The 23711-nt window shown below is 39.7% G+C and overlaps 1 protein-coding gene and 1 pseudogene across 1 annotated transcript; both read left to right on the top strand.

Moving 5' to 3' along the window:
- Positions 1-2424: 2424 nt before the first annotated feature.
- On the top strand, positions 2425-10471 carry LOC104427188 (disease resistance protein RUN1). Its single transcript, XM_039305050.1, has 5 exons — positions 2425-2702; positions 3193-3677; positions 4005-5127; positions 9752-9758; positions 10026-10471. The coding sequence occupies exons 2-5, from the start codon at positions 3193-3195 to the stop codon at positions 10469-10471; spliced, it is 2061 nt and encodes a 686-aa protein (XP_039160984.1). The 5' UTR covers positions 2425-2702.
- A 6689-nt stretch (positions 10472-17160) lies between these two features.
- LOC104427175 lies at positions 17161-21956 on the top strand (annotated as a pseudogene).
- Positions 21957-23711: the final 1755 nt, after the last annotated feature.

Raw genomic sequence — 23711 nt, 5'->3', positions numbered from 1 at the left:
GTTGACCGAAGAAGTGCGCTGGCAGCCAAGAAGCGAAACAGAGAGATGGAGATGCGTGGAGAGAAGGCGCGGACACGGAGCTGCTGCAGGCGGACAGTGATGCCGCTTCACTGGTTGGACGCACGCGTGGCTGAGCTGTTTCGGTCGAATTGCTGCTGGATGAGGGAGTTGGACGGTGATTTCGGTGGACGCTGGCGGAGAGTCAACGTCCGCGGCTTGCTGCTGGGGCTTGACTCAGCGAAAGGAGGAGGTGGACGCGTGGGGAAGCACGAACTGGCGGTGGGGATTCGGCAGTGGCGTGGGCGGTCCTGGCGTTGCTGGCTGCCTCTGTTTCCGCTGCTTCTTCACTGCTGTGGGCGTGCGAATTCAAGGGAAGGAAGAAATGGGCTGCACGATCTGACGGGGAGAGGAGAGAGAGAGAAGAGATAAGTGTGATGGGGGCTCCACATGGTCCAAAATTTCCACCCTTGCTCCCCAAGTTTCAACCTCAACCAAGTACTCTTCCTTGGCCTTCATTTGGCCACACCAACATCTCAAATAACCCTTCCAATAGTCTAAAATTGGATCTCAAATAACCCTTCCAATAGTCTAAAATTGGCTAGGGTGTGGGGGATTACGAAATTGGCATCATCTCCTCTCAATTGGACACTTGAATAATCTCAAATCATCCTCATTTGGCTTCTATAATTTCAATTGGTCATCCATTGATTACCTCAGCATTTTTCCTCATCCACATATCCATCATGCTTTCAAATTTTGCCATCAAGAACAACTCGCGGCTTTTTTTGCACAAAATAACCCGGCGACGACTTTTTCCCAAAAAGTGTCAGGTGTCAGAAAAATCTTCTGAGACTGAGTTGACACTCCTAAAATAGCTCGTGACACCACGTAACTTTCAATTTATGAAATCGGGTTCGAATTCAAGCTTAATTTCCATTCGACGCGTTTTTAGCGTGACCTAGACTACCGGGTAACTTTCAGAACTTTTCAGTGCAAATGACCCGTGGTCGATTTTCTTTGAGCTACAATGAACCCACTCGACTCAATGACGACTCTCGATTGTCGTGAAAATCTTGAGGATTCAAATACGGACATAGAGTACCAAAACGATAGTAAAATCAGTTTAGTGCCGGTCGATGAGAATTTTCCAATTTAGTGGTGTCACCCATGATTAGCCACACATCTCAATCGAACCGACCTATCTCGATCTCAAATCGACTTATATCTCGTGCCATAATGACCTCTAAAGATGAGCACGGTCGAGTAGCCAGGTCTGGCAGTCAAATTCTCAAGTCTATCTGCCTTAAAATTCTTAATGGTTTCCCTAGATAGTCTAGTTATCTCTAGAATGATCAGTTCTGAGAACAGCCGTATAGACGCATCAATGAAATGCCCAATTTATTCAATAGAAAACATGACTGAAAATCTGTGATGTCACAGAATAATTTCTTTACTTTTGAAGATTTTTTTTTTTATTGGTACAAAATATTTTTCTTCACTAGTTTATTTTCCATGAGCCAAACGCTGAAAAATCTAAAAAACATTTTATTGGAAGTTATTTTCTGTGAAACAAATAGAGTCTTAATCATGATTCTAGTTGTAGAAATCTCATTAAGGATTGACCTCAAAACATACCTGGATTAACATTGTTAATCATGAAATATCTTTATAATCTTATAATATAACACTTGAAAAGAATGAGCAATTGATACCAATTATCTTATATTGAATAGTTCAGTTTTGTCATATATTATGTGCGTTTTAAGATTCAATATGGTAAGTCGTAATCCTCATTTTTTAGAAATGCAATACTTATTTAGGTAAGTAACGGTACAGATTCTTTTCAGGGGAGATTCTACCCTAAAAGTCAATGTATATTTTTTAATTTTTTTATTTTATATTAACTTTGATTAGGTGACTGACCAAAAAATGAAAAAAAAACTTTGATTGGGTGAAAGATTTTGCTTGTACGTATCCCGTTCAAAAATGGAAGTCACGTCTCTCGAACCCTCTCCCCCTTGCTCAAAATTTCAAACCTGGGCCCTCTCTCTTTAGTCTCCTGAGCGGCGCTTTCTCAGATCTGGCCTCTCTCCAGCAGCGCCCCTCGATCTTTCTCTCTCTCAATTATGGCCTGACCCCTCTCTCTCTCGGTCTCGCCGGTCGCAGCTTCACCTTTGTCGGTCTGCAGTCAATCAGCCCACTCTCAGGTACTTTTTTCTATCGATTTCGATTACGAGTTCTTCGTTGAATGCTTCGGTTTCAGTATGCTGTGATTTCGATATCTTCGTTGTGACGTGCTAAATGGCGAGGGTATTATCAGCCGCTGTGATGTGCTATGTTGTCACGGTCTTTTTAAGCAAGGACATGTTTTTTTTTTTTTTTTTTTTTTTTTTTTTTTTTTTTTGTGCTGGAGGAACCGCTACTGGGCCGGCAGCCGTTCGCGTAAACCCCCAGGCGACGCTGGCGGGGAAACCACCACCCCGACGTCACGCTTAAGTCACCAGGAAACAAAGACTGCCCCCTGCTTCGCAGGGGTTTCGAACCTGGTCCTCCTTCGTGGAGGTCCAAGGCCTATCCAGCCATGCCACCGCGGTCGGTGGTTTAAGCAAGGACATGTTCCGAGCCATAACTTTGTGCTTTCGCCTAAACAAGCGTGTTTAACGGTGGGCTTTCGATGCCAATCCAAACGGTCATACGAAAAGGTAAAAATTAATCTCTTATAGGAGAGTCCAATAAATTTGAGTTGTTTATTCGAGTCCCAATGAACAAAACAGTATTGTATACTATATACTAATTCGTTCGACGTCTAGGACTTCTTTCTTTCTACATAGATGTAGTAGCAGTCGATAGTGGTGAGCAGGTCATTTCAAGCGAAAATTGAACCGAACCAGTTTAGAATCAGTCCTATACACTTCATTTAAAAAATTATAAAATATGGAGATGCGATTGGGAAGAATGGAACTCGTGACCCCCGGCTTAAAGGAGGCACACAAAAGGCAGCTCAACTAACAATATTTTATTAGTCGTAGTTTGAAAAAGTAACTTTTTCTATTAAGTATGTGGTACTTCGATGACTAATCTAATGCGGCAATAAAGAGAGTGAAAGTCCACTCATCTAAGTCGTGCTTTTAGCTGTAGAAATCTCCCCCCGCACCACAAGAAGTCACCGGAAACATCAATCTATGTTATTAGATGGTGAAGGAAGAGGCCAACTCGAAGACTGCAACAGGTGGCAACTACGATGTGTTCTTGAGCTTTCGAGGACCTGATACTCATAACGGATTCACAGATTGCCTTTATGTTTTCATGAGTGATGTGGGAGTCCGTGTTTTTAGGGATGCCGAAGAGTTACGGCCAGGTGAGAAGATCTCAGAGATCTTGCGGGTAGTAAAAAGCTCCCAAATTTACATTCCCATTTTTTCCAAAGACTACGCATCGAGTAAATGGTGCTTGCGAGAGCTTACATGCATGGTGCAGTGCACTTGCCAATTCTCGGGGAAAGAGATATTGCCTATCTTTTATGACGTGGATCCTTCGGATGTTAAGCTTCAGACGGAACTTTACAAAAGCGCCCTATCGAAGCATGAGGAGGACCTTGACTGCACTGAAGTGAAGCCTTGGAAGGAGGCGTTGACCACGGTGTCTAGAATCAGTGGATGGCATCTGAAGGATAAAGGGTACCCATGATCTTCCTTTATCTATCTATTTCTTCATTAGATTATCGTTAGACCTACCCAATAGGAGTATACATAGGATGGCAATGTTTGTATTCATCATCTTTTCTCTTATTTAAACCATCGTGATAAACTCTTTGGAGGCAATACTCACCACCCTTGTAAGAAAAGGCTTACTTGATGCATGTGTAAAGAGCAATTTATGTACATCCATGGTGAATACCACGTGGAAAATACATATTGGTATGCTAGTAATCATTATTGGCTTCTATTTGAAATTCTAATTGGTCATATATAATCTTACGTGCAACGATTTCATGAATATGGCAGGCAAGGCACGGTCATTAAAGATATCATTCAAAATATTTCGCAGAAGATCGCGATAAGAAAAAGAGATTTGCCCACCAATCTAGTTGGAATTGATGATCGTATAGAAGCCATAAAGAAGTTGTTCGATTGTAATGCTAGTGATGTACGATTTCTCATAATCCATGGAATTGGTGGCATTGGAAAGACTACTCTTGCTAAGGCAGTCTTTAACCAAGTCTCTCCTTTATTTGAAGGTCGCTCCTTCCTTTCAAACATTCGAGAATCATCTCCATGTGGTGGCATTGTAAAAATGCAAAGAAAATTAGCAGCAGATATTTTAGGTTTTTCGCTTCCCGAAACCTTTGACTTTGAGGAAGGGAATAAGGTGATTAGAGAGGGATTACCTCATAAGCGAGTCTTACTTGTTCTCGATGATATGGATGGATATCATCAATGGATGCAACTAGCGAATCATTGTTATTTTTCTGGTTCAGGGAGTAGGATCATCATTACAACTAGAGATAAGAGTGTTTTTCCTATGACCAAGGTGGAAAAATCGGAGGAAAAAATCTTAACAAGGTCCACAAACTTTTCTTTGTATGAAATGAAGGAGATGCATTTTGATCATGCTCTGCTACTTTTCAACAAGCTTGCTTTCAACAGAGATTCAACTCCATGTGATCTTTATGATCTTTCAAGGGAAGCTGTTGCACTCACCGGAGGACTTCCATTTGCTCTTGAGGAGATAGGTTCACTTCTTCATACCAAAAGTAAACTAAAGTGGAAAAGCACACTAAAGAGGTTGAAGGAAGTGCCTCTCGAAAAAGTCCAACAGAAGTTAAAATTAAGTTATGATGCACTTGGATATGAGGCGCAACAAATTTTTTTGGACATTGCATGTTTTTTTGTTAATAAGAAAATAACTAATGCAATGTATATGTGGGAAGCTTGTGACCTTTATCCGGAGTACGAAATTGACGTCCTTATTAATAAGTCTTTGATCGAGGTTGTTGGTCATGATAGAATAAGGATGCAAGATTCATTAAGAAATTTTGGGAGGGAAATTATTCGCCAAGAGAATATTGGAATCCCTGGAAATCAAAGCAGATTGTGGCTAGCCGTGGACATAGTACAAGCTAAAAAGGTAAGTACCGACAACTCCTACACAACAATGCGTCTAAGAGTTCACATTACCTTCTTCGTTTCATACTGGCTACGAAGCCCATGCTATAGAAATATCTTGTGAATTAATTATGTTTTTCCTTATAAGAGAAATTTGCTAATTTTTTTAATTTTTTTCAATAATATATAATACACCCATTTTTTATATTATTTTAATAATATAAAAATCTCTGAGAACAATAGAATTTGGGTTTAAAAGAACATCTAAACTTATACCTTTTGATCTTTCTCGTAACTTTACAAATTTTCCTGATTGATATAAAGTAGCAAAATCCGTCTTCTTCGTTTATTACTGGCTACGAAGCCCGTGCTATAGAAATATCTTGTGAATTAATTATGTTTTTCCTTATAGGAAAAAAATGCTAATTTTCTGGATTTATTCACTAATATATAGTACACCCTTTTTCGATATTATTAACAAGATAAAAATATCTAAGAACAATAGAAATTGGGTTTAAAAGACCATTTGAACTTATGCCTTCCGATCTTTTTTGTAACTTTACAATTTTTCTGGTTGATATAAAGTAGCAAAATCAATCTTGTCCTATCTAGATAATGCACATTCAAACAAAAAAAAAAGAGTATTTTTCGGAAAGGTTACATTAATAATATCTGGTAAAGCTAAAATAATTCTCCATTCAAAAGTCTGATCAAATTATAAGCGGTGCCAGAATTTATTTAATGCTCTACTGTTTTACTGCAAATTATATCATGATAACTAGCCGTGAATTCTATCATGAGTGGAAATATGGCACCCTGAAATTCAAAACTCTCGATACCAAACTCAAAAATGCTCGTTAACCACTTAAGCCATAACTATTGAATACGCAATTCTTTAAACCTCAAATAATATTTTACACCAAAGTCTACAAACATCAACTCCATCAAAATTAACAGAACATATATATCCATGCTTCCCCTATGCACTCTGATAAAATTAACCTTAACCCTAATTTCCTAAATCCTACTAAACATCAGCAAAAGCTGTACTTTCACTGCTGAGTAAGCAGATTACTAACGGAGTAAGTAGCAAACATCACTTCCATGGAATCAGATGCAATTATTTTATTGTATTATGAACATTTAATATGATTATAAATAATAGTTTGAAAAATAGTATATATTTTCACATATAAGCATAAATACAATCATCGAATACGCACAATTTCCAAAATAAATTAAAAAATCAAATTTTATACAAATTAATATTATATTTATTGATAAATGGATCCCGACTCATTAATCAAGTCAAGACAAGTCCAAAACAATCTCAGCTATGGTTAATAACCAAAAATCACATAGATAGAGATAAAGCCACAAAATAGAATTGATCTGTGCACACATATGAAATTTAATTTCAATTTTCAATAATGTATGATCATCATATAGGTCGATCACGCACATAAATCCAAACAAAAAAAAACACAATAATTCAGTAATGGCCTTCTTAATAATAACTTATAAAATTTATTGGCGGACAAAATGATTAAATTTTTACTTTATAGATGTAGTGGAATACACAGAAGTGAAAGAGAGCGACTTAACTACTCTTTATTCGCAACGAAACCTTTTCTCCTCTTTTTTGTTTCTTTGACTTTCTTTTCTTTTTTTAAACGCAAAACCATAGCCTTCAACCGTATATGTGGGCACCTCTAAGAGAACTTTACATCTAGAAGTGGCCGGGTACGCAATCAGATCAACCTCAAATTTTGTCTCTACATGGAAAACTCCAAGAGAATATTGGAGTTGAATAAGGATGCAAGATCCATTAAGAAATTTTGGGAGGGAAATTATTCACCAAGAGAATATTGGAATACCTGGAAATCAAAGCAGATTGTGGCTGGCCGTGGACATAGTACAAGCTAAAAAGGTAAGTACCGACAACTCCTACACAACAATGTGTCACGGGCCGATCGATCAACTCACTTTCGGGCCGTGACAAATGCATCTAAAAGTTCACATTACCTTCTTTGTTTCCTACTGGCTACGAAGCCCATGCTATAGAAATATCTTGTGAATTAATTATGTTTTTCCTTATAAGAGAAATTTGCTAATTTTTTTTTAAAATTTTTCAATAATATATAATACACCCATTTTTGATATTATTTTAAGAATATAAAAATCTCTGAGAACAATAGAATTTGGGTTTAAAAGACCATCTAAACTTATACCTTCTGATCTTTCTCGTAACTTTACAAATTTTCCTGATTGATATAAAGTAGCAAAATCCGTCTTCTTCATTTATTACGCTACGAAGCCTCGCACTATAGAAATATCTTGTGAATTAATTATGTTTTTCCTTATAGGAAAAAATTGCTAATTTTCTGAATTTATTCACTAATATATAGTACACCCTTTTTCGATATTATTTTAAGAAGATAAAAATATCTGAGAACAATAGAAATTGGATTTAAAAGAAATTGGATTTAAAAGACCATTTGAACTTATGCCTTCCGATCTTTTCTGTAACTTTACAATTTTTCTGGTTGATATAAAGTAGCAAAATCAATCTTGTCCTATCTAGATAATGCACATTCAAACAAAAACAAAAAAGAGTATTTTTCGGAAAGGTTACATTAATAATATTTGGTAAAGCTAAAATAATTCTCCATTCAAAAGTCTGATCAAATTATAAGCGGTGCCAGTATTTATTTAACGCTCTACTGTTTTACTGCAAATTATATCATGATAACTAGCCGTGAATTCTATCATGAGTGGAAATATGGCACCCTGAAATTCAAAACTCTCGATACCAAACTCAAAAATGCTCGTTAACCACTTAAGCCATAAATATTGAATACACAATTCTTTAAACCTCAAATAATACTAGAAAGGTATTATTTTACACCAAAGTCTACAAACATCAACTCCATCAAAATTAACAGAACAGATATATCCATGCTTCCCCTATGCACTCGGATAAAATTAACCTTAACCCTAATTTCCTAAATCCTACTAAACATCAGCAAAAGCTGTATTTTCACTGCTGAGTAAGCAGATTACTAACAGAGTAAGTAGCAAACATCACTTCCATGGAATCAGATGCAATTATTATTGTATTATGCACATTTAATATGATTATAAATAATAGTTTGAAAAATAGTATATATTTTCACATTAAGCATAAATACAATCATCGAATACGCACAATTTCCAAAATAAATTAAAAACTCAAATTTTATACAAATTAATATTATATTTATTGATAAATGGATCCCGACTCATTAGTCAAGTCAAGACAGGTCCAAAACAATCTCAGCTATGGTTAATAACCAAAAATCACATAGATAGAGATAAAGCCACAAAATAGAATTGATTTGTGCACACATATGAAATTTAATTTCAATTTTCAATAATGTATGATCATTATACAGGTCGATCACGCACATAAATCCAAACAAAAAACACAATAATTCAGTAATGGCCTTCTTAATAATAACTTATAAAATTTATTGGCGGACAAAATGATTAAATTTTTACTTTATAGATGGTGTAGTGGAATACACAGAAGTGAAAGAGAGCGACTTAACTACTCTTTATCCGCAACGAAACCTTTTCTCCTCTTTTTTGTTTCTTTGACTTTCTTTTCTTTTTTTAAACGCAAAACCATAGCCTTCAACCGTATATGTGGGCACCTCTAAGAGAACTTTACATCTAGAATTGGCCGGGTACGCAATCAGATCAACCACAAATTTTGTCGCTACATGGAAAACTCCAACAGCCATCCAATATCATCCTTCTATCCATCAACAACCTCGACTTCGTAATAAATTAAACTCTTATCTTACATTGGTCTCCTTAAATCGCAGATATTCACTTCCAAAAGAAACTAGAGATAATCCTTTTTATCCCCCCTTTCTTGGTCCACTAATATCAAATTAAAAAGCTCCCTTAATCGCCAATATAAGCATCTTAACACAGCAACGAAAGAGATTGTCTCCTTATGAATCTAACCTCGTCTTTCTTACTTCCATAATTACCCAAGGATGATGCTTCTACTTCAATTTCGAATATCCAATATCATTTAATCACAAACTTGAATGTGCCCTTCCTACAACCCATAATCAAAAAAGGAAATATAAACAACTTTTAATGTAAACACAAAATATTTGTAACCTTATAAAAAGTCAAAATCTTTATCATTTTTCATATAACTTTGTGACTATCTATCACAAATAAAACAATATATCTTCCTTCAGGGAACATGTAATGTGGTAGCACTCAAATTACACAGGCCGAGACACAATTTTACTTGCAAAGATTTTGCGAATCTCATGAATGTGAGGTTTCTTGAATTGGATGGAGGGAACTTTGCTGGCAACTTCAAAGATACTTTGTCAGAGTTAAGATGGCTTTATTGGCGAAATTGTCCTCTAAAACTTCAAGCAAACAACTTTGTGCTGAATTACCTAGTTGTTCTCAAGCTTTCCGGCAATATCACCATACAACATTGGAGCGGATGGCTTGAAATCATGATACAATGGCACCCAATTCATCTACTCTTTCAACTAGTCATCCGATTTTATGATTACATGCACCTATCTAGTCTTGACTCTGACAATATCTAGTCAGTTGCTATTTTGCAGGTGGCAAGTAATTTGAAAGTTTTGAAAATCGCGGGATCTAAATCCTTAATTAAAACTCCTTGCTTCTCTAAACTTGTGAGTTTGGAGAGATTGGTTCTGAAAGATTTCCTAAACTTGGCTGAAATTGATCACTCGATTGGTCACCTAGAGCAGCTGACTTATTTGAAAATCAAATGGTGTCCGAGTCTTAGAGAGTTGCCCAAGGAAATTGGTTGCCTAACTACCCTTAGAGAGCTCATCTTGATACATGGTTTTTGTGTTCATTATTTGCCAGACTCAATCGGTAATATAACCCTTTTGTCAAGGCTAGTAATGGAGGACACAGGAGTAGTTAAACTTCCGGACACAATCAATGGGCTAGTGGATCTTCAATACTTGTGCTTGGCCTATTGTACGAGTCTAAATTCGCTGCCTGATGCTGTTGGGAAGTTAAAGTCGTTGACTGAGTTGGATTTATCTGGGACAAGTATCGAGAAACTACCTCGATCGCTTTGTAACCTCAAAGATCTGAAATTACGGATAAATAAGAGTTTGATAAGAGCACGGCGGATGGGCTATTTGCTTCGCTTGGAGGATATCGAGGATTGCTCGTACTCTGAAAGAAGAATGGAACCAGATGGCATCCAGTTTGGAGATCTTATGCGTGCTGCCTTTCAAATTTTCGATCCAGTCTATGGGGAAAGGGAAAAACCCACGACCGATGACTTTTTTTTTATCTGAGGTGGCTGAAGTATTAGTGAACGGCACCGTTCACTGGGGCTCTGTCTCTCCTACTATCGTGCTCCCCATTCAAAACTCTCCATGGTCGAGTTCTCTGTGCTGAGGCTCCATGCTTTGTCTCTCTCTCACTTGCTCCACGTTCAAAGCTCCATTGCTCCATGCTCGAGCGCAATTTGTCCACACTAATCAACATAACTCGATTCGGGGGTTTCAGATTAGTATGTTCTCGATTCTCTCTCTCAAGGAAACTTGTTTGAAACCCGTTTGCTGGCTGATTGGCTGAAGGTGATTTGGGCTTTAGAGTTTTGTATGCTGCTCTATTCTTTCTCTTCAATATAAGCATCTTATATTGGAGATTAAGCAAGGTTTCTAATTTGATATTTGTGGAGGGAAAAGACAGATTATCTGTGGTTTTCTTTAGATGTGAATGTGCGTGATTTAAGGAGACTAATATAATACTATAGGAATTTAATTTCTTGCAAAGTCAAAAAATATTATCGGAATTATACATGTACAGATAAAGTTTGTGGTTGTTCTGATTTTTGTATCGTGCCACTTCTAGACGTAGGGTTCTCTTAGAGGTGCATACATATGTGCTATGGTTTTGAGTTGAAAAGAAAAACAAAAAGAGGAGAACAGGTTTATTTTTTATGTTTTATTTTTTGCTAAAAGAGAACAGGTTTAATTGCTGTACAAGAGGAATGGTCCGGCGTTACGGAGAACAATGGTATTTATTCGGGTTTATTCGGGGAGGTAAGTGGCTCCATTGCAGTATTCATAATGTGGAAGCGTAATTATTTCGCCCATCGATAGATTTTTTATTTATCATTTTTGAGAAAAAAAACGTTATTTGAGTAATCGTGTTTTGTCATTTATGCTAGGGAAAAGACCACCAAAAACCCCAAACATTTATGCTAGGGAAAAGACCACCAAAAACCCCAAACTTTGCCTTAAGTGACAGATTTACCCCAAACTTTTTTGTGACACGAAAACCCCAAATTTTGCAACCGTGACACATTTACCCCATTAAGGGCATTTTCGTCTTATCCTTTATGTTTTTTCTTTTTTTATTTTTTTATTTTTTTCTTCTTCTCTCCGCCGCCCGGCGAGGGTCGCCTCGCCCGGGCCGACGCCGGCGAGGTGCCCTCGCCCGACGCAGCGAGGGCGGTCCTCGTCGGCGTCGGGCGAGCCTGTGCGAGGGCGGTCCTCGTCGGCGTCGGGCGAGGGCGGTCCTCGTCGGCGTCGGGCGAGGGCCTCCGGCGAGGGTCGCCCCGCCCGGGCCGACGCCGCGAGGGGTGACTCGCCCGACGCAGCGAGGGCGGCCCTCCTCGGCGTCGGGCGAGGGTCGCCCTCGCTGGGCCGACGCCGGAGGGGTGCCTCGCTCGACGCAGCCCTCATCGGCGTCGCGCGAGGGCCTCCTGGCGAGGGTCGCCTCGCCCGGGCCGACGCCGATGAGGGGTGACCTCGCCCGACACGGGCGAGGGCGGCCCTCGTCGGCGTCGGGCGAGGGCCTCCCGGGCGAGGGTCGCCCTCGCCCGGGCCGACGCCGGCGAGGGTGCCCTCGCCGGATGGGCGAGGCGGCCCTCGCCCGAAGCCGGCAAGGGCACCCCTCGCCGGCGTCCCGCGAGGGCCGTCGGCGTCGGGCGATGGCCTCCCTCGCCAGATGGGCGAGGGAGGCCCTCGCCGCGTCGGGCATGGGTGCCCTCGCCGGATCCGGCGAGGGTCCGGCGAGGAGGCCCTCGCCCGACGCCGACGAGGCCGACCTCGCCGACGCCGGCGAGGGCGGCCCTCGCCCGGCCGCAAGGGCACCCTCGCCGGCGTCCCGCGATGGCCTCCTCGCGGACCCTCGCCGGATCGGCGAGGAGGCCTCGCCGGCGTCGGGCAAGGGTGCCCTCGCCGGATCCGGGGCGAGGGTCCTGGGCGAGGAGGCCCTCGCCCGACGCCGACGAGGCCGACCTCGCCCGACGCCGGCGAGGGCAGCCCTCGCCCGATGCCGGCGAGGGAGGCCCTCGCCGGACGCCGGCCTCCCTCCGCCGGCTCCGGCGGAGGGAAGAAAGAAAAAAGAAAGAAAAAAAATTTTAAAAGTAAAAAGACAAAAATATCCCTATGATTTAGGGTAAATATGTCACAAAAATGAAAGTTTAGGGTTTTTTGTGTCACAAATGAAAGTTCGGGTAAATGTGTCACGGTTGGCAAACTTCGTGGTTTTTCATGTCACGGAAAAAGTTTGGGGTAAATTTGTCGTTTTTGGTAAAGTTTAGGTTTTTGGTGGTTTTTTCCCTTTATGCTATTGATCGACTTACATGATAATTACACACTACAGAAATTAAAATTATGAACAAACCAATTCTGATTTGTGGCTTAATCATGGTTTATGTGATATTCGGGGCTCAAGCATGGCTGATTTAGGTTTTGGGCTTTATCAGCTAGCGAAGCGTGACTGTAGTGTTTGACTTGAGCAATCAGTTTGGATCAACAATCAATAGATGTATTATTATTTTCCATGAAACTTGATATTTTATTATTATTTGAAACCGTGCATAATTGATGATTGTATTTATGCTTTTATGTGAATATAAATACTATTTTTTCGAGCTGCTAGTTCGAACCATATTAAATATTTGTACTATACTAATGATTGCATGTGATTCCATGGAAGTTGTTAGGGCTAAGGCATCAATCAACCTGGAGAGGGTGAATATATTATTTTAAATAGATCTGAAACTTTTCACATGCTTGCAAGAAAACTTTAATAGATGTAGAGATAGTTAAATTAATATTGATGCGTGTGTCAAGAATATAAGTAAATGAGATAAAGAGATAGAATAATTTGCAAGCAAATATAAGTAAAGTCATTCATATGCCAACATCTACCTCAAATGGTGGTCACCTTGTGTGGTCAATGAGAAGAAGCTTCAAGAAGTGCATGCTTCCCCGACAGAGAAAAGCACGCTGGGGTAGACTGAGAGACAAGAGGCAGCGATATCTAGCAGATCGGTTATGTTTCAATGAATGCCTGGATAAGCGTTTGCTGATGTATATGGGCTACTTATGCTTCCTGGTACAGTTTATGCCCGCTTCCTAAAATCATTAGCTGGATTATTGCCACAAAGTGTCAAAACAGGCTTTTGCATTCCTTGACGGCCCACCTGATGAAAGCAAAAACTCGTCTGATGAGGGAATCTGCCTTGGTCGTGAAGTGGTTGCAAGAGTTCTTTGATGTAGGAACGCTAACAGTGCAACAAGCCTATCAATTCTTCGAAGATATATACATTCACTTGTTCTAATTGAACCCCTAGATAGGTTATCATCACAACAAGCCTACTTATACATTCCCACCCGAAAAAAGTAGTCTCGCCAAAATATTGTACGACAATTGACGGTCATTTGAGCAGGACATTGGATGCAGATTTCTGTAACTTACCATATTGGAGGGACTTCATGAATCTGCTCCTGTCACATCTCATTAATCTGCTCCTCTGCCACATCATATTGACGTGTAGGTTCTTCTGTGTAGGAGGACCATCACCTTGGATAAACCCCACCACCCCCCTCCCCCCTTCCCGCGGCATCCCACAACCCAGTAGGATGCACTGTTTGGACTTCACATCAAGCTTTGATCTCTCATCGCACGGGATGCACACGCACACGAATACTCTGCAGCTAAACACCCTCAAGTGCTTGTAAGAGACACCTGTCTCTGTCCAAACTCTTTCTGGTGCTTCACCGTCCAAATGAGTTGAACGAGAAAGGTCGATCAAAACCACTGCAGTTCTCATTGGCTCACCCCAAAGGATCTAGGGAGTTTAGCATGCAAAGTCGTGCACCGAATTTTGTTGAAAATGGTGCAGTTCTTGGCTCTACAACTGCCATGAGGTCTTCGGAACGGTTTTCTCTAACCTGATGCCATGATCTCTGCAGTACTTCCCAAAGGGACCTTGGCATTCACCAGTCACCACCGTTATCTTCATGAACACATTTTAACTTCTTCACCCTGCTGTGGTGTCTTTTGGTTCTGTCTTTTCCTCTCCACCCTGCTTCTGCTCCCTCACGAGCAATCTGCACTCTCTTTTCATGCGACCTGGCTTGCCACAGTCGAAAACCCTTTTCCCAACTTGGACCTCCCCCTCGATTTGCTACAAATAGCTTTATATTGGAGGTTTCGAAATATCTTCCTCCCCAGTTCCTCGGATTGGGACGATGAGCCCTGAGATTTTGTTGAAACAATTTACTCCTCAATTAAGACACCACTCTTTGCATGTTTCACGGAAACAATACCACCAGAACTTGCCAGCTAGACTTTAATAGCTCCCCTAGACTCCAGGAGAGCATAAAGTAACCACAACCCAAGAACTTTACAATCAACTATGAAGGCTGTACTAGCCAAATGTCTAATTTTCCCCTGAAATTCACCCAAGTAATCGGCAACGATGGTTCTCTCTCTGTATTTTAATGCATCATCTTAAGAAGCTACTTATTATTCCCCGTTTTTGAATCAAACAACTATTCTACTTTTGACCACAAAGTTGGTACATGTCATCACAGAGGGGATCATATACAATATCATCTACAAATTGCCGAATAAGTGCACAAACCTGAAATGCACAATCTTCACCACTTTTAGAGCTAGGTTTATGGGCAGCAAACACCGGAAGATGCAATGACCCCACAAACGATAGCTCTTCCCATTTACTATTCCATGAATGATAAGGGCGCGTTTGGTAACGATTCGTTCCCTGAGCGATTCGATCGTAACTGATTTTTTTTTTATACGTTCCGGGAACCGATTCTAAGCATTTTAAGCCGTTTGGTAATCGTCCAAAATTTCGATTTCGGAATAGAATTGCGTTTGGTACCGTATTCATTAATTTGTTCCAAATCAATTTCTTTTAATTTTTAAATAATTTTTTTTTTACTTTTTTTCCTTTGTTTTCTTTTCTTTTTTTCATTTTTTAATTTTTTTTACTTTTTTTTCCTTTGTTTTCTTTTCTTTTTTTCATTTTTTAATTTTTTTCTTTTCATTTTCCTTTTTTTTTTTTTTTTTTTTTCCTTTTTCTTTTCTTTTTCTCACCTTCTTCTTCTTCTTCGGCGGCCGCCGGACCGCGATCGCCGACGAGGGCCGGCGACCTCACGGGCGTTGTCGGCCCTCGGCGAGGCCGGCCCTCGTCGGCCGAGCCTCGCCGGCAACCCTCGTGGCCGACGGGCGAGGCTCGCCTAGCCCCGCCGAGGCTCGGCCGAGCCCCGCCGGTGGCCAGCCGACCTCGTCGGGGTTGGGCGAGGCCTCGCCCGGCCACGCAAGCCTCCGGCGAGCTCGTCGGACCTCGCCCGGTCCGGGCGAGCCTCCAATGAGCTCGCCGGACCGGCGGCGGACGGCGGGCGGCGGTGGACGGCGGTGGCGGATGGCGGATGGTGGCGGGCGGCGGTCGTGAGATGGCCGAAGGGAAGAAGAAAATTTATTGATTTTGATTCTCAAATTGATTCCGGAACAAGAATCAACTTTTTTATTCTTGATTCGTTCCCAATCATTCCGGAACAAATTTGTTCCCAGGAACAAAAATTTTACCAAACGCGATTTTAGGCCGAAACTGATTCTGGGAACAAAGAATCAGAAGACTGTTTGGATGGTTACAACCATCCAAACAGGCCTAATTGTGCTATTCAAACAAGTCATTTTGTTCATGCTTTCCGTTTTCACTCAAGAAATCAACCAACACACAGAAACCAATGCTCTGATGCCACTTTATTAGGATAAGACCGCACTGCGACCACCTCACACTGTGCACTACAGAAATTATCTAACACAAGGAAATTTTTGTCTCCCCTCTTTGCAAATAAATGGGCACAATAAATTCTCCTAGGCAGACAACTCTCTTTAAGAAACTCAGCAAAATAAAGCCATAACTTCAAGAGAATGAGTGCCTCCTCATAAGACCATCAACAAGCAGAGCTGTAAACTCGGACACATAAGATCTTAAAATGGAAACCCCAATCCGGAGAAAACTACAGAGCAAGCTCACCAAAAACTTCCCCTATGTAGAGTAGGGTTACTTCAGGCCTTCTCTAGTGTATCCAGATAAACTATCTTGGATGACAACAACAACAACAAGCTTATCACCATATAGATAGATTATAATAAAACAGAGAAAAAGTGTGGTCTGATCTTAAGGAGCGAAAATGCCGAAATTACTAGGACAGAGGAGGCTTTCCAACTATTGGCATGACTATGAAAATCGAAAATTTTGAAATCGCTCTCTGATTTTTCAATAAACGCCGCTCCGTCTTGCTTTCTTCTCTTCCTTTCACTTATCGTATTTGAGTACTCACTTTCCTCTCTAATTCTACTTTTCTCTAATTCTACTTTTACTGAATCTGGCACTTTTATGATTCCTCAGGCAGACTGTATTATAATAAATACTTCAGCATTGTCGTAATAAAGCTCAAATACCTTGTACCACGTTGCCGAATTGATTCACTATATCACGACAAATCATAGTAATCAAATGTCGGACACAAGTTAAATAAAAAAAAAGAGAGAAGAAAAGTGGGGTATGGGACACCGGTCTATCTTATAAATTCCCAGTCCGGCTCGTTCTCATCTCTCCCCACTCTCGCATTTCCCTTTTTAATACATTTGATGTCCCAGTTCCAAGCTCGAATGTCGGCCTGAGTACTCGCACATAGCGAAGACAATGTCGTCGGCAAGCTTCATCCTGCAACCGGATCGTTTGCCATCGTCCTCGCTCTTCGACCGCGCTCCAGCTCCAGGACCGCCTCGTGCTCTCGTGCGCCCGAGCTCCGTTGGAGTCGATGACGGAGGGAGGACGACGGTGATGGCAAGTGATCGGGGATCCGGTTGCGGGAGCAGCAACTCTCCAAGGGCGTGGTGCTTGTTATGTGCGAGTTCTCGGCCGAAGGCACCTGGTCGGGACGGGGCATATGTCTCGGGTAGGTGAGTGAGTGTTGTGAAGGTACGGTGGGCTTGATATGATGCTTTTTTTCCCCTGAGATTTCCGGTCTCTCAGTATTTTCCTGCTTGGAAGCAAGTTCAAATAATATGAAAAGGACCAAAAGCATGAGTATGGAAAGAAACGTTCTTGATGTTTACATTGCCTTTTTGATTTCGATGGTACTTTGATAATCTATGCTCAAAGAGGTTACTTTCCAAGAGATAAATACAGGAGAAGGTGCTTTTTGCTTAGTCCTGGCACCGAAAATTTTGAATTGCAAATCTGGAAATTGAATTCAACTGCTGAGTTCTCATGTGTATTACCAGTATTGCCGAGAGTTTTTTTTTTTTTTGGTGGGGCTACTCTGTGGAATAGTTAAATTAGTAATCTTAGCAATCCCCTTTAGCAAAGTGTGTGCAGATGCTGACTGGAATGGAATTCATTTCATTCTTTACTGTGCACTGGAGAGAAGGCAGAAGCGTTTTCCACAAAGTCTCTTCATCAATTCTTGCTAACGGTAAAGCTCTTAATTTGTATTGTTGATTGGTTTCACTTTTTTTAATTCGTTGTCTATTTCTATTGATCCTTCTTTTCATTGTTTCCTTTCACTGCAGAAACAAATGATATTTTCATTCTGGTACCATGTTTCTTATTCCTCTTCCTACGTTTCAAGTCCCAACCCTTTTTCTTGTAATTTTAACTTGTGATCCAAAATATATTTGTTCTTCCAGCAAAAAAAAAAAACAAAAGGTTTTGCTGCTGCGGTTTTTCCTTCCACACGTACTCATATTTTAATGGTGGGTACATTTCCAAGATTGACTCTGATTTTATCTTACGAAATAGCGTGTCACTCAACTACTTCTTCTATCTGATAGGGATTGGTAAAGGAGGAATTGGGTGGATAATTGTGTTTGAACTATACGAACTAGCAAAACAATGATATTGACTATTGACGTTAACGATTCATGATGTTTCATCTTGTCAAATTGCCCTTGCTGGTTGGGAAATGTAGGCAACTAAGTCAGGCATTGAATTTCCTATGTTATGCTTTATCTTAGATCTTGCTCTAAGACTGTTGTGCTGAGGGGAAATATACTTTTTGTTACTTTGGCCTAATTTAGTTCGGCATGGTCAACTCGTATGTCTATCTGGGTGACCCACCCAGTGAGAAAATGCTAGGTGTTTGTTGTTGTATGCTTAAATTATTATATTGTCATGCTTTATTATCACAGAACAAGTGGATCATAGAATATTACCATACTAAAAATGTTAAGTTCTCGGTTGGTAGTCAGTATACCATGCACAAAGCAAATTTTATGCCGTTGCTTTATAACAAGGTTGTAGATATACCTCGATTGTCATCCGCAGATCTCTACTGCACAGGTTTAATAAAGCTGGTGTGGATAGCTAATACATTGGTTGTAATTTTTCAGGCAATTGCATACACTTTATTAAGGTATAGGAAGTCAAAAGCAATTTTTCCGAGTAGTTATATGAAGGACACAGCTAATGTTATGGACAACTTTCATATGCCCTTACTTTTAGAAGCATGGAAGCCAATATCAGTTGGTTACAAGAGAAGGTAATTTTTCTGTCATGTTTCACTGATTCAAGATTTATTTGTCAAACATGAACATACTCATGACAAATAATTGCATTTAGGTGGTGGGAATGCATAGCATTGCCAGAGGGATCCTTCTGAGGAAGCTGTATAGAGGATGGAAAATAAAGGGCTTGCCTTTACAGTAAGGAAATTTCTTCTAGATGTTGCATCTTAAGAGGATTATATTAGGTATTTTAGCCAACCTTGCTTTTAGTTGTTCACTGTGCAATAGTTAAATTATGAATGCAAACCTCCATTTAGTGACTGATTGGAGATTTGATATTGGAAAGAAAAGATTTGGACTGGATAAAATACTTCAGTTTTCTGTGACAATATAAAAAATGATAGTTAAATTATGAATGTGAACCTCCATTTTGTGACTGATTGCAGATTTGAAAGTCTTGTGCTGGTTTGTAATTAGGTAATTAAATCTTGGTATCCAAATAGATTATCATTCTGCTTCTTAAGAGTCTGCTCCTGAAGCAGTGTTCTTTGGTGATGCTTGCTCATTCTTTTGTTGGTTGCATTCCACTCTTTAGTTTATCTTCTTCACCTTTCCATGCTTAGTTTGCTAATAGTATTTATGATGAGGCAAGGTGAAATGGACTCAGGGCCAACAACTCCCAACATCTTTTTGTAAATGGATTGGCACCCCCTTGGGTGCCTCTTAGTGAATTTTTCTTTGCTCATTTAAGAAATAAAAATTTCAACCTTTTAATCATCCTAAGTGATGCCTCATTTGGTTTTTGGGTTGTTTTGATCCGTGTAAGATCACCACCATCCTCAAGCATCTTTCGGAAGTTCAGGTGTATTGTAAATGGGGATCAGTGATCATTCCCAATTGCTCATTCTAAAAAGTTGCCACTAGATACCTTCTACCTCTTTCCTGGAGAAATTCAAATAGTTGATTTTATAAATTCTGTCTTTTCCTCTTTTTATCACTTTGCATGTCAATGATCTTCTGCATCTACAGTCACTTCCCTGATAATCCTTTTTTCGGTCATTGCAACTCTTGAAGGCAGCTATCTTTGACAAAGAATATGAACCATCTGTCCTTTTAAGAACCCTCACAGTCTGCTGATTATCAGTTATCTTTCTTTCTTGGCTTGGTACTATAGTATGTGAGGTTCGATTCCGTGACTCTACAAAGTATTCTCAATTGACATTTATGGGCATATCATTGAAATGTTTGAGCTGAATAATCTGTAAGTTTTGGACTTATGGAGGTTTGAATATTTCCTACTTTCTGAGTCTTAAACCGTAGACTATGCAGACAACAAGATCTATAATTAAAATTCTCCTTTCTTTCTCCATTTTCTTTTTGCAATCGAAGTACATAGAAATAGAAGGTACGGCATGTCTACTTTACATGAGGAAATACAGTCGGTTGGGTCTTCTTGATATCGATGACACATTTTGTATGAATGCCTTACTATTGATAATCTGCTTTGGGCATCTAAGATCTTCTTTTCGGTTTTGGTATGTCACAGTGATCTGGTTGTAGCATCTCCTGTGGAAGAAGCCAAGAAAGTATCTCAACCATATTTGGATGCCCTTGGTGATGAGTATGCAGTTTGTTGTGAGGGTATGCGAAACTTTAACTGGATGGACTTGACTAATCAACAAACATGGTTGTGTTTCTAGCTTGAAAAATCCCTTGTCATAGTAAATTCAATTGCTGTTCTAATCATGCCATTACTGGTTTGTGTATTCAATTAGGTACATGTGACAAGGCCTGAGCTAGATCACATCTAACTCTTCAGCATTTGATCTTCTTATCTATTGATGGGCTGGCATCCAATCTTTGACATGCATGCTGTGGGACTAGAGAAAGCATACAGTTATAACACACTGTACAAAAATGTGACACCACATCGTTGCTGACCGCATTTTAGCTGACAGGATAGGATAAGTTACTTGAGAAGCAACTTTGGAATATGAATATGAATATGAATTAGTAGGCTTTCCCAGTTTGACAATGTTGCAAGCATTCCTGCTTTGTTTTATGTCCTGACGTAAGCTTATCATGATGTGGAGTAAATTTTTATTTATTTATTCTGCATTGTCCTCACATATACTCAGCAATTCCATTTTCATTAGATCTGCCATTTGTAATGTTTAGTTACTTATGCCAGGTGTTATTGCTAATAATTAAGTTCATACTTTCAGGCACGTCATTTTTCCCCTTGCAGAGCTGCATGAACCACTCCTGCCATCCTAACGCCAAAACTTTCAAAAGAGAGGAGGTATAACCCTGCGCACATTTTGTTCGTGATTGTGACGTCATTAACTTTCTGTAATGCTCGGGGATGCAAAGGCTGATTTCAGAAGTGGTTTACAAAGGTGTGGCAAACTGCATAATGGGCAATGTATAAGCACCCCATTGGAGTTTGGCGCACTAATCTTTAAAATAGTCTTTGCATCTCTAGCATTCTTCACGTTTTTTTATATCATTGAAATGGTTTGAAATATTGAATCTTTTGAGTTTCAAGTTGAGGTTATTTATATTTACTTAGATGGCCCTTCAATATGATTGGCCCAATGTATCCCTATCAATAATCCTTGAAGATCAACTGCTTTTGTAGTTTGTGGATAAAAATGTAGAGATTCACACAATGTTGCCTGTTATCCATAACTTGCATGTTATGGGCTGGATAATCAGTTACGAGATTTACTTGTGCTTGTGAAACTTTGAACTTTTGAAGTCGTGCCTTCTTCACATAAGATCATATATATGTACGACTATGCTATGTTGAATCTATTCCTTTTCATGGACACCTGAGTTGGTGGAGAATGATGAGATGTGAGAAATCGTGGAGTCTTGCGAGTCACCATTTCATACATAGATGAGGATTTACCCTTTGAAGGGAGACAGGCGCTGCTTGCGGACTATGGTTTCTTGTGCAAGTGTGCGAAGTGCCAAGGAGAATCTTGATGGACACTAATGCATAGGTTTGCACCAATGTTCATTTGTGCCACAAATTATGGTTTTACGGTTCAACTGTGGTCGTAAAAGTGGTAACAACATAAGTATGACTTAATTAAAGGTTATGTTGGATCAAGTGATATCCATACATTAACTTCGTGAGTTATTTTCCGTGAGTTATACGGGGAATCTAACATATTCCTTTCAACGTATGTTTATAGATGAGATTAAAAATAAGAAAAAAGCAAAAAAAGAAAAAAAAGAAAAGAAGGCAACAAGAAAAGCAACGAAACTGAACCTATGGCCATGAACAAATTCGTTAGGTCATATAATTGAATAGCATAGGCATATTTGCATTTCATTGATTTAAATGTATATGTTCACGGCATTTTTTTATTAATATGCTTTTTAAAAAAAAATCTTTAAGATTAAAATAGTGACAGCAAATATTTGTTGATAGTGGGCATTATAAATATTAAATGGTCGAAAGAATGTCGGAGGAGATGATTATTTAGCATTTTTCAACAGATGACATGACATGTGAAGATGGCCTTCACCTGATAATTAATAAATGATAAGCTTTTAAGGAATTAGATTAATCAACTTAGGTGGAAAGTAGGTTAATAATGATGACGAGTGACCCTACGCCAAAAGAAAGAGTTGAATAATGATAAGATGAAAAGGACTTCCACGAGTGAAATTACACGGAACTTATGGCGGACCTTACGCGGAAAGAAATAGAGTTCAATAGTTGCAAAGCTGGAAAGGACTTCGATGAGTGACCTGACGGGGAAAGGAGGGTGGAAGTTGCATCGTGCCTCCTCTTGCTGGAGAATTCTCCTCGCGCAACGCAAAAAGATAACACGCAGTGAGACTATAGTCATAACCGCTCGGCAATCACATGTTCTTGTCAATCTACATCTTTGACTGATGCATTAGCAAATCTCTATATTTTTCAAAATTGATATTTGCTCCAGCATTCAGTAAAATCTGTAAGCTTTCCATCGGTGACTATTGATTATTTATTTTCTTTCGAGTAGTCAACTGCTAAAAGATTTTTCCTTCGATAACTGAAATTGTTTACTGATGAAGGAATTCATTGATAACCTTTGCACTAACCTCTCGATCTTGTTGTATTGACATCTTGCATTATCAATAAGCAAGCTCGCTCATTGTTTTGTTTAATTGATGATTTATGTTTTAACCAAATTGTGCTCTCATCAAATGAGCTTGCTATTCATTTAATATCAATTGAAAGAGTCGACTTAGGAGGAAGGAAAGAGAGTCAATTAGTGACCTTCGCAGAAATTGTGCTCTCATCAAATGAGCTTGCTATTCATTTAATATCAATTAAGAGAGTCAACTTAGGCGGAAGGAAAGAGAGTGGAAGTTGCTACACATCTTAATCGTGCTTCTAGCTGTACAAATCTCCTCAACAACCTTGTTTTTGTTTTTTTTTTTTGGGTCGATAAAGACCTTGTTGTTGATTGACCATAAAAAATACCCGGACCAATATTGTGAGTTACGAAAGATCTTTATATTCTTAAAATATGACACTTCAAAGGAATGAGCAACGTGCTCAGATAGCACTTATTATAGCTAACAATGTGATCTAGAATGGGATAAATATGTTGATTTATGAAAACATAACAATTTTTAGAGATAAGTCAAGTTTAATATATGCATAAATAGTTTGATATATGCAGGAATATTAAGTCCAACATGCTTCTATCAGATATAAAATGAGACAAGTAAAGATAGAAG

This window comes from Eucalyptus grandis, chromosome 11 (genome assembly GCF_016545825.1).
Source record: "Eucalyptus grandis isolate ANBG69807.140 chromosome 11, ASM1654582v1, whole genome shotgun sequence".
NCBI classification, from domain to species: domain Eukaryota; kingdom Viridiplantae; phylum Streptophyta; class Magnoliopsida; order Myrtales; family Myrtaceae; genus Eucalyptus; species Eucalyptus grandis.
This window is presented reverse-complemented; position numbering and strand designations above follow the sequence as displayed.